Raw genomic sequence first — 12,028 nt, forward strand, 5'->3', positions numbered from 1 at the left:
TGATGTAGAGTTGACTTTGTACATTGCATTCATTCTGCTATGCATTCCTTTCTTGTTATCAATACCTGGATCTTCAGAGCTGCTGTGTTTATTTGGCGGACTTGTTTGAGCAGGTACTGTATGTGGCAGGTTTATCTAGTGATGAGGCTATTTAGGTTCATTCAAGTCACATGTGATAGTATTTACTCCAATATTTTCAGCATTGTTCTTCCTGACAACCACACCACTGTGCTCCAACAATGAGTCTGTGAGTGAAGCCAAATCCCTCGAGTCTGCGTGACACTCAGCCGGTAGGAGTGTTCTGGCAGATATTTGCTTCCAGTAAATGATGGACTCGTCATGTGTGCCTGCAGGAAGACTTGCTAGGAGAGGGGTGGGCATGTGTGCCTGCAGGAAGACTTGCTGGGAGAGGGGTGGCATGTGTGCCTGCAGGAAGACTTGCTAGGAGAGGGGTGGGCATGTGTGCCTGCAGGAAGACTTGCTAGGAGAGGGGTGGGCATGTGTGCCTGCAGGAAGACTTGCTAGGAGAGGGGTGGGCATGTGTGCCTGCAGGAAGACTTGCTAGGAGATGGGTGGGCATGTGTGCCTGCAGGAAGACTTGCTGGGAGAGGGGTGGGCATGTGTGCCTGCAGGAAGACTTGCTAGGAGAGGGGTGGGCATGTGTGCCTGCAGGAAGACTTGCTAGGAGAGGGGTGGGCATGTGTGCCTGCAGGAAGACTTGCTAGGAGAGGGGTGGGCATGTGTGCCTGCAGGAAGACTTGCTAGGAGAGGGGTGGGCATGTGTGCCTGCAGGAAGACTTGCTAGGAGAGGGGTGGGCATGTGTGCCTGCAGGAAGACTTGCTAGGAGAGGGGTGGGCATGTGTGCCTGCAGGAAGACTTGCTAGGAGAGGGGTGGGCATGTGTGCCTGCAGGAAGACTTGCTAGGAGAGGGGTGGGCATGTGTGCCTGCAGGAAGACTTGATAGGAGAGGGGTGGGCATGTGTGCCTGCAGGAAGACTTGCTAGGAGAGGGGTGGGCATGTGTGCCTGCAGGAAGACTTGCTGGGACAGGGGTGGGCATGTGTGCCTGCAGGAAGACTTGCTAGGAGAGGGGTGGGCATGTGTGCCTGCAGGAAGACTTGCTAGGAGAGGGGTGGGCATGTGTGCCTGCAGGAAGACTTGCTAGGACAAGGGTGGGCATGTGTGCCTGCAGGAAGACTTGCTAGGAGAGGGGTGGGCATGTGTGCCTGCATGAAGACTTGCTAGGAGAGGGGTGGGCATGTGTGCCTGCAGGAAGACTTGCTAGGAGAGGGGTGGGCATGTGTGCCTGCAGGAAGACATGCTATGAGAGGGGTGGGCATGTGTGCCTGCAGGAAGACTTGCTAGGAGAGGGGTGGGCATGTGTGCCTGCAGGAAGACTTGCTATGAGAGGGGTGGGCATGTGTGCCTGCAGGAAGACTTGCTGGGACAGGGGTGGGCATGTGTGCCTGCAGGAAGACTTGCTAGGAGAGGGGTGGGCATGTGTGCCTGCAGGAAGACTTGATAGGAGAGGGGTGGGCATGTGTGCCTGCAGGAAGACTTGCTAGGAGAGGGGTGGGCATGTGTGCCTGCAGGAAGACTTGCTAGGACAGGGGTGGGCATGTGTGCCTGCAGGAAGACTTGCTAGGACAGGACTCGTCATGTGTGCCTGCAGGAAGACTTGCTAGGAGAGGGGTGGGCATGTGTGCCTGCAGGAAGACTTGCTGGGACAGGACTCGTCATGTGTGCCTGCAGGAAGACTTGCTAGGAGAGGGGTGGGCATGTATGCCTGCAGGAGTACTTGCTAGGAGAGGGGTGGGCATGTGTGCCTGCAGGAAGACTTGCTAGGAGAGGGGTGGGCATGTGTGCCTGCAGGAAGACTTGCGAGGAGAGGGGTGGGCATGTGTGCCTGCAGGAATACTTGCTAGGAGAGGGGTGGGCATGTGTGCCTGCAGGAAGACTTGCTAGGAGAGGGGTGGGCATGTGTGCCTGCAGGAAGACTTGCTAGGAAAAGGGTGGGCATGTGTGCCTGCAGGAAGACTTGCTAGGACAAGGGTGGGCATGTGTGCCTGCAGGAAGACTTGCTGGGACAGGGCTGGGCATGTGTGCCTGCAGGAAGACTTGCTGGGACAGGGGTGGGCATGTGTGCCTGCAGGAAGACTTGCTAGGACAAGGGTGGGCATGTGTGCCTGCAGGAAGACTTTCTGGGACAGGGCTGGGCATGTGTGCCTGCAGGAAGACTTGCTGGGACAGGGGTGGGCATGTGTGCCTGCAGGAAGACTTGCTATGAGAGGGGTGGGCATGTGTGCCTGCAGGAAGACTTGCTAGGAGAGGGTGGGCATGTGTGCCTGCAGGAAGACTTGCTAGGAGAGGGGTGGGCATGTGTGCCTGCAGGAAGACTTGCTGGGACAGGGGTGGGCATGTCTGCCTGCAGGAAGACTTGCTGGGACAGGGGTGGGCATGTGTGCATGCAGGAAGACTTGCTAGGAGAGGGGTGGGCATGTGTGCCTGCAGGAAGACTTGCTAGGACAGGGGTGGGCATGTGTGCCTGCAGGAAGACTTGCTAGGAGAGGGGTGGGCACGTGTCCCTGCAGGAAGACTTGCTAGGACAAGGGTGGGCATGTGTGCCTGCAGGAAGACTTGCTGGGACAGGGGTGGGCATGTGTGCCTGCAGGAAGACTTGCTAGAACAAGGGTGGGCATGTGTGCCTGCAGAAAGACTTGCTGGGACAGGGGTGGGCACGTGTGCCTGCAGGAAGACTTGCTAGGACAAGGGTGGGCATGTGTGCCTGCAGGAAGACTTGCTAGGACAGGGGTGGGCACATGTGCCTGCAGGAAGACTTGCTAGGACAAGGGTGGGCATGTGAGCCTGCAGGAAGACTTGCTGGGACAGGGGTGGGCACGTGTGCCTGCAGGAAGACTTGCTAGGACAAGGGTGGGCATGTGTGCCTGCAGGAAGACTTGCTAGGAGAGGGGTGGGCACGTGTGCCTGCAGGAAGACTTGCTAGGAGAGGGGTGGGCATGTGTACCTGCAGGAAGACTTGCTATGAGAGGGGTGGGCATGTGTGCCTGCAGGAAGACTTGCTAGGAGAGGGGTGGGCATGTGTACCTGCAGGAAGACTTGCTATGAGAGGGGTGGGCATGTGTGCCTGCAGGAAGACTTGCTAGGAGAGGGGTGGGCATGTGTGCCTGCAGGAAGACTTGCTAGGAGAGGGGTGGGCATGTGTGCCTGCAGGAAGACTTGCTATGAGAGGGGTGGGCATGTGTGCCTGCAGGAAGACTTGCTAGGAGAGGGGTGGGCATGTGTGCCTGCAGGAAGACTTGCTATGAGAGGTGTGGGCATGTGTGCCTGCAGGAAGACTTTCTGGGACAGGGGTGGGCATGTGTGCCTGCAGGAAGACTTGCTGGGACAGGGGTGGGCATGTGTGCCTGCAGGAAGACTTGCTAGGAGAGGGGTGTGCATGAGTGCCTGCAGGAAGACTTGCTAGGAGAGGGGTGGGCATGTGTGCCTGCAGGAAGACTTGCTGGGAGAGGGGTGGGCATGTGTGCCTGCAGGAAGACTTGCTATGAGAGGGGTGGGCATGTGTGCCTGCAGGAAGACTTGCTGGGACAGGGGTGAGCATGTGTGCCTGCAGGAAGACTTGCTGGGAGAGGGGTGGGCATGTGTGCCTGCAGGAAGACTTGCTAGGAGAGGGGTGGGCATGTGTGCCTGCAGGAAGACTTGCTAGGACAGGGGTGGGCACGTGTCCCTGCAGGAAGACTTGCTAGGACAAGGGTGGGCATGTGTGCCTGCAGGAAGACTTGCTGGGACAGGGGTGGGTACGTGTGCCTGCAGGAAGACTTGCTAGGACAAGGGTGGGCACGTGTGCCTGCAGGAAGACTTGCTAGGACAGGGTTGGGCACGTGTGCCTGCAGGAAGACTTGCTAGGACAAGGGTGGGCACGTGTGCCTGCAGGAAGACTTGCTGGGACAGGGGTGGGCACGTGTGCCTGCAGGAAGACTTGCTAGGACAAGGGTGGGCATGTGTGCCTGCAGGAAGACTTGCTAGGAGAGGGGTGGGCATGTGTGCCTGCAGGAAGACTTGCTAGGAGAGGGGTGGGCATGTGTACCTGCAGGAAGACTTGCTATGAGAGGGGTGGGCATGTGTGCCTGCAGGAAGACTTGCTAGGAGAGGGGTGGGCATGTGTACCTGCAGGAAGACTTGCTATGAGAGGGGTGGGCATGTGTGCCTGCAGGAAGACTTGCTGGGACAGAGGTGGGCATGTGTGCCTGCAGGAAGACTTGCTAGGAGAGGGGTGGGCATGTGTGCCTGCAGGAAGACTTGCTAGGAGAGGGGTGGGCATGTGTGCCTGCAGGAAGACTTGCTATGAGAGGGGTGGGCATGTGTGCCTGCAGGAAGACTTGCTAGGAGAGGGTGGGCATGTGTGCCTGCAGGAAGACTTGCTATGAGAGGGGTGGGCATGTGTGCCTGCAGGAAGACTTTCTGGGACAGGGGTGGGCATGTGTGCCTGCAGGAAGACTTGCTGGGACAGGGGTGGGCATGTGTGCCTGCAGGAAGACTTGCTAGGAGAGGGGTGGGCATGAGTGCCTGCAGGAAGACTTGCTAGGACAAGGGTGGGCACGTGTGCCTGCAGGAAGACTTGCTAGGACAAGGGTGGGCACGTGTGCCTGCAGGAAGACTTGCTGGGACAGGGGTGGGCACGTGTGCCTGCAGGAAGACTTGCTAGGACAAGGGTGGGCATGTGTGCCTGCAGGAAAACTTGCTAGGAGAGGGGTGGGCATGTGTGCCTGCAGGAAGACTTGCTAGGAGAGGGGTGGGCATGTGTACCTGCAGGAAGACTTGCTATGAGAGGGGTGGGCATGTGTGCCTGCAGGAAGACTTGCTATGAGAGGGGTGGGCATGTGTGCCTGCAGGAAGACTTGCTGGGACAGAGGTGGGCATGTGTGCCTGCAGGAAGACTTGCTAGGAGAGGGGTGGGCATGTGTGCCTGCAGGAAGACTTGCTAGGAGAGGGGTGGGCATGTGTGCCTGCAGGAAGACTTGCTAGGAGAGGGGTGGGCATGTGTGCCTGCAGGAAGACTTGCTATGAGAGGGGTGGGCATGTGTGCCTGCAGGAAGACTTGCTGGGACAGGGGTGGGCATGTGTGCCTGCAGGAAGACTTGCTATGAGAGGGGTGGGCATGTGTGCCTGCAGGAAGACTTGCTATGAGAGGGGTGGGCATGTGTGCCTGCAGGAAGACTTGCTGGGACAGGGGTGGGCATGTGTGCCTGCAGGAAGACTTGCTGGGAGAGGGGTGGGCATGTGTGCCTGCAGGAAGACTTGCTATGAGAGGGGTGGGCATGTGTGCCTGCAGGAAGACTTGCTAGGAGAGGGGTGGGCATGTGTGCCTGCAGGAAGACTTGCTAGGAGAGGGGTGGGCATGTGTGCCTGCAGGAAGACTTTCTGGGACAGGGGTGGGCATGTGTGCCTGCAGGAAGACTTGCTGGGACAGGGGTGGGCATGTGTGCCTGCAGGAAGACTTGCTAGGAGAGGGGTGGGCATGAGTGCCTGCAGGAAGACTTGCTAGGAGAGGGGTGGGCATGTGTGCCTGCAGGAAGACTTGCTATGAGAGGGGTGGGCATGTGTGCCTGCAGGAAGACTTGCTGGGACAGGGGTGGGCATGTGTGCCTGCAGGAAGACTTGCTGGGAGAGGGGTGGGCATGTGTGCCTGCAGGAAGACTTGCTATGAGAAGGGTGGGCATGTGTGCCTGCAGGAAGACTTGCTGGGACAGGGGTGGGCATGTGTGCCTGCAGGAAGACTTGCTAGGACAGGGGTGGGCATGTGTGCCTGCAGGAAGACTTGCTAGGAGAGGGGTGGGCATGTGTGCCTGCAGGAAGACTTGCTGTGAGAGGGGTGGGCATGTGTGCCTGCAGGAAGACTTGCTAGGAGAGGGGTGGGCATGTGTGCCTGCAGGAAGACTTGCTATGAGAGGGTGGGCATGTGTGCCTGCAGGAAGACTTGCTGGGACAGGGGTGGGCATGTGTGCCTGCAGGAAGACTTGCTGGGACAGGGGTGAGCATGTGTGCCTGCAGGAAGACTTGCTAGGAGAGGGGTGGGCATGTGTGCCTGCAGGAAGATTTGGTATGAGAGGGGTGGGCATGTGTGCCTGCAGGAAGACTTGCTATGAGAGGGGTGGGCATGTGTGCCTGCAGGAAGACTTGCTAGGAGAGGGGTGGGCATGTGTGCCTGCAGGAAGATTTGCTATGAGAGGGGTGGGCATGTGTGCCTGCAGGAAGACTTGCTGGGACAGGGGTGGGCATGTGTGCCTGCAGGAAGACTTGCTGGGAGAGGGGTGGGCATGTGTGCCTGCAGGAAGACTTGCTGGGACAGGGGTGAGCATGTGTGCCTGCAGGAAGACTTGCTAGTAGAGGGGTGGGCATGTGTGCCTGCAGGAAGACTTGCTAGTAGAGGGGTGGGCATGTGTGCCTGCAGGAAGACTTGCTAGGAGAGGGGTGGGCATGTGTGCCTGCAGGAAGACTTGCTATGAGAGGGGTGGGCATGTGTGCCTGCAGGAAGACTTGCTAGGAGAGGGGTGGGCATGTGTGCCTGCAGGAAGATTTGCTATGAGAGGGGTGGGCATGTGTGCCTGCAGGAAGACTTGCTAGGAGAGGGGTGGGAATGTGTGCCTGCAGGAAGATTTGCTATGAGAGGGGTGGGCATGTGTGCCTGCAGGAAGACTTGCTATGAGAGGGGTGGGCATGTGTGCCTGCAGGAAGACTTGCTGGGACAGGGGTGGGCATGTGTGCCTGCAGGAAGACTTGCTAGGAGAGGGGTGGGCATGAGTGCCTGCAGGAAGACTTGCTAGGAGAGGGGTGGGCATGTGTGCCTGCAGGAAGACTTGCTATGAGAGGGGTGGGCATGTGTGCCTGCAGGAAGACTTGCTGGGACAGGGGTGGGCATGTGTGCCTGCAGGAAGACTTGCTGGGAGAGGGGTGGGCATGTGTGCCTGCAGGAAGACTTGCTGGGACAGGGGTGAGCATGTGTGCCTGCAGGAAGACTTGCTAGTAGAGGGGTGGGCATGTGTGCCTGCAGGAAGACTTGCTAGTAGAGGGGTGGGCATGTGTGCCTGCAGGAAGACTTGCTAGGAGAGGGGTGGGCATGTGTGCCTGCAGGAAGACTTGCTATGAGAGGGGTGGGCATGTGTGCCTGCAGGAAGACTTGCTAGGAGAGGGGTGGGCATGTGTGCCTGCAGGAAGATTTGCTATGAGAGGGGTGGGCATGTGTGCCTGCAGGAAGACTTGCTAGGAGAGGGGTGGGAATGTGTGCCTGCAGGAAGATTTGCTATGAGAGGGGTGGGCATGTGTGCCTGCAGGAAGACTTGCTATGAGAGGGGTGGGCATGTGTGCCTGCAGGAAGACTTGCTGGGACAGGGGTGGGCATGTGTGCCTGCAGGAAGACTTGCTAGGAGAGGGGTGGGCATGAGTGCCTGCAGGAAGACTTGCTAGGAGAGGGGTGGGCATGTGTGCCTGCAGGAAGACTTGCTATGAGAGGGGTGGGCATGTGTGCCTGCAGGAAGACTTGCTGGGACAGGGGTGGGCATGTGTGCCTGCAGGAAGACTTGCTGGGAGAGGGGTGGGCATGTGTGCCTGCAGGAAGACTTGCTATGAGAGGGGTGGGCATGTGTGCCTGCAGGAAAACTTGCTAGGAGAGGGGTGGGCATGTGTGCCTGCAGGAAGACTTGCTGGGACAGGGGTGGGCATGTGTGCCTGCAGGAAGACTTGCTGGGACAGGGGTGAGCATGTGTGCCTGCAGGAAGACTTGCTATGAGAGGGGTGGGCATGTGTGCCTGCAGGAAGACTTGCTATGAGAGGGGTGGGCATGTGTGCCTGCAGGAAGACTTGCTATGAGAGGGGTGGGCATGTGTGCCTGCAGGAAGACTTGCTATGAGAGGGGTGGGCATGTGTGCCTGCAGGAAGACTTGCTAGGAGAGGGGTGGGCATGTGTGCCTGCAGGAAGACTTGCTATGAGAGGGGTGGGCATGTGTGCCTGCAGGAAGACTTGCTATGAGAGGGGTGGGCATGTGTGCCTGCAGGAAGATTTGCTATGAGAGGGGTGGGCATGTGTGCCTGCAGGAAGATTTGCTATGAGAGGGGTGGGCATGTGTGCCTGCAGGAAGACTTGCTATGAGAGGGGTGGGCATGTGTGCCTGCAGGAAGACTTGCTATGAGAGGGGTGGGCATGTGTGCCTGCAGGAAGACTTGATGGGACAGGGGTGGGCATGTGTGCCTGCAGGAAGACTTGCTGGGAGAGGGGTGGGCATGTGTGCCTGCAGGAAGACTTGCTAGGAGAGGGGTGGGCATGTGTGCCTGCAGGAAGACTTGCTGGGACAGGGGTGGGCATGTGTGCCTGCAGGAAGACTTGCTAGGAGAGGGGTGGGCATGTGTGCCTGCAGGAAGACTTGCTAGGAGAGGGGTGGGCATGTGTGCCTGCAGGAAGACTTGCTGGGACAGGGGTGGGCATGTGTGCCTGCAGGAAGACTTGTTGGGACAGGGGTGGGCAACTGTTGGTGTCACCAACAGGTCAGGTTTTCAGGATATCCCAGTTTCAGCACAGGTGGTGCAATCAAAAGCTCAGTCTTTGACTTTCCTGTGCTGAAGCAGGGACTGATTGAGAGCCACCTGTGCTGAAGCAGGGATATCCTCAAAAACTTACCTGTTGGTGGCCCTTGAGGACTGGTGTTGTCTCCCCCTGCTCAAGCAAGTCTCAGAAATTCAAGATTTTGCAATACATTTCTATTTGATATATATATTCTATATACACATTATAAAAAGTACTTTCCTTTCCTTTATAACTAAGCTGGCCAGTAAGTGGAACTTCTCATGATCTGAACGGCAGCATTGCCAGGTCAGCTAAGAAGATGACATTTCAAAGACGAGAGCCAACAATTGTAGTAAGTTTGAGGTTCCATGCGTATGACCCATGTTTAAGTGGAAGTGTTGCTATTGAGATGGGCTGAGAAAGGCGTGACACTTGGAAATTAACACAGATCATATGTATTCCTGGGAAACACTGCAGACGTGAGCCTGTATTACTGAGCAGTGCTATAAGACCAAGTGGTCCATTGAAGTGAATGAGCTGGAAGGCGTTTTCTGGTGCCGAAAGGCGTCGTACGTAAAAACGAGGCTTAGTAAATATAGCCCCTGATGTTATCAACTCAGGTGAGATCGGGTATAACATTTATGCCTACAAATGTAATTAAGGTGGTTGCATAAGAATGCAGTTTTAACCTTTGTGCTGCCTGGACTATTAAAAAGCACTTTACAAAACAATGAATGTAGGAAAAACTGTTAGAAAAAGGGACTAAAAGATTGTGACTTTTATTTTACAAAAATATTCTGGAATACTATTTAGACTGGAGAAATCCAGCAGTAAAATACAGAATTAATCTTTCATTAGTGCATCTTATTCTGTGCTATAGTGTTACCTGCATAAGAGGTCTCCAGGTCAGATCTAAGTGCCTGAAAGTACCAGGTACACCCTGGGGGACTTCATGTGCTTTTTCTTCCATTACTTTTTTGTCAGTCACTGTCTGTACAGCAGCTTTGTGTGATCGAAGATCCCAGAACAATACGGAGCTGCAGATACAAATCAGAGGAAGATATCTCTGGCAATTACATGGAATAGAAAAAGTACCATGGGGGAGGATTAAGAAGCATCGTTATTTCTACTAAATCCCAAAGATTGGTTAAATCTGCCCAGCAAAAAGGCTACTGACTGCTATTTATTAACAGACCTTTTACATAAAGTGTATCCAGTAACGAATAATAATAATAATCTCAATGGCATACAAATAAGACATTAGATTAACCCAGGGGTGCTCAACTCCACCCCCCCCCCCCCCAACAGGTCAGGTGGCTCAGTCAGTGCTGAAGCAGGGACTGATTGAGCCACCTGTGCTGAAGTAGGGACTGATAACCTGACCGGTTGGGGTTGGGGGGGGGGGGGGGGTGGAGGTTGGAGTTGGAGGTTGGGGGTTGGGGGGGTGAAGGTTGAGGTTGGGGGGTGGAGGTTGGGGGGGTTTGGGGTTGGAGGTTGGGGGGGGGTTGGGGATTGGGGTTGGGGCGGGGTGAAGGTTGGGGTTGGGGGGTGGAGGTTGGGGATGGAGGGGTGGAGCTTGAGGGCCCCTGGGTTAAACTATATGTCCCTACATTCAAGCTTATCAAACTATTAACAATACTAAGTAGCTCTAGATTGCAAAATGGGAGCTGTATATGCATTGCAACTTCAGGGAACTATGCAAAACCTTCATTGTTTTCTCATTAGAAGAACATTTTTATGCTTTTTGCCCTAAAAGTAGCACATATTTCTACCACGTTTCTAAAAACAGTATGTAGCACTAAAAATGGAGAAATCCACCTCACCCAAACACAGCAGCACTTTGAAGATTTACTCTATAATCCTAATGTATTTAAACATACGGAACACCAAGGAAATATAATTAACCGGACGTATGCTGTATACATCACTGCAACGCCTTGTAATTCATGTTTACATTTCCCTTTACTTGGTGGGGGTTAATGTGAATACAAAAACCTTGTGGTTTTTCTTGATTACACTATTAAATTGTATTGATCACTATTAAAGCATTTAATCATGCAGCCTGTAGTTTATACAGATTATTGCTCTGCTGTAAATAGGTTGGCATGTGGTTACTGAGCCTCCATCCCAAGATGTATATCCATCTCAATACACAGCATGACTACGCAAGCAGAAACGCGCTTAATGGTTCTACGCACAATAGGATGATGGCTCTAGGAACGGCTTCAAATAATGCAAGATTTTACATCAACTATTTCAAAACCTTTCCAGGGTGGAAAGCTCAAATGGTTCAGGATCCAGATTGCAACCCAATCTCTAAATCCCAGAGGTAACCACACGATAGTGGAGTTCTCTTCCAAAGAGAACATTCCACTTTATATGGGTGTATCGTATCGCTTAAACCTTAAAGCAACATTACAGGACATTGCCATTTAAGAGAAAACTGCCCATTTTTTCTAAAATAAAATATTTAAGTATGTCTTTATTTAACATTTATATTTCAGTCTCAGTTTAAGGAGGTGTTGCTGAAATGTTGGTTACAGAAGTTCCTTCCATTTTTAGTTATTGTATAAGAAACAATATTTTCTTTTGTTATGCTGTTCTAGTTTCAGAATTGTAATATTCTTATATTGTGTTTTTTTGGGGCCTTTTAAATCAATTCACAATCTAGCTTTCTACGCTCGTATATTGCTAATTTTGTCTGATCATAAAAGAAGGAAAATAAACAACCATTATATATTCTGTACAATCGTGTTATATGACACCATGGAAAAGTGGAAAATATGGGAATATATAGGTTAAGTATAGGTTAAAAGAGTGTGTATATATATATCATAAATATTGTGCATAATACTCTTTATTTATATATACTTTTGCCATATTTGTGATGCAAGCATCAATGATGATAAATTATGCAACAAAAACTTTCCCAATAAAAACTATAAACAGAAATAATGTAAAATTAATATAGTACCAATCAGGAGAACATGTGACGAGCTGTATGCAAATTTCACTTTTATTTTCATAGGGAGAGCCTGTTCTTGTGAGCTACAATAAAAAAAAGGAGAGAGAAATGCATATTTTTTCATTGGTTTGGTTAATTAAGAACACATTCTAGCTCCCGGAACCCGTACTGTTTATGTAGCATTGGGTTCCATGTGCTCTCACTGTATATGTTTCCGCCCTTCCCTCTACGAGCCGCTGTTTACTATAATGTCTTCTCCCTCTGGTTGTTCACGACAATTACACATTTCTATGGTGGGCAAGTTTCCTTCCCTTCATATTAAATTATGTCCCCTTCCCCATAGCCGCCCTCTCCCCAAGCTCACCCGGAGGTTACGTTTCTAACCTGACAAAAGCTTTGCTAAGTATAAGATGTATGTTTTCTCCCTCTCTGTACCCCATCCCATGCTGTAAAACACCAAACTAAATCAAATGCAGTTCAGGTTACAT

At 53.2% G+C, this 12,028-nt stretch overlaps 1 protein-coding gene across 3 annotated transcripts in view; it reads right to left on the reverse strand.

Annotated features, from left to right (window-relative positions):
• DNAI3 (dynein axonemal intermediate chain 3) overlaps positions 1 to 12,028 on the reverse strand; it is a 56,090-nt gene that overhangs the window by 11,430 nt on the left and 32,632 nt on the right. For all 3 annotated transcript variants that reach the window (XM_075615635.1, XM_075615632.1, XM_075615634.1), the window contains 2 exons: positions 11,550 to 11,623; positions 9,462 to 9,612 (listed from right to left, as the gene is read on the reverse strand). In XM_075615635.1, the coding sequence (XP_075471750.1) occupies positions 9,462 to 9,612; positions 11,550 to 11,623 (225 nt within the window). The remainder of the gene's footprint in view (positions 1 to 9,461; positions 9,613 to 11,549; positions 11,624 to 12,028) is intronic.

The sequence above is a fragment of the Ascaphus truei genome, chromosome 10 (genome assembly GCF_040206685.1).
Source record: "Ascaphus truei isolate aAscTru1 chromosome 10, aAscTru1.hap1, whole genome shotgun sequence".
In the NCBI taxonomy this organism is placed as follows: Eukaryota; Metazoa; Chordata; class Amphibia; order Anura; family Ascaphidae; genus Ascaphus; species Ascaphus truei.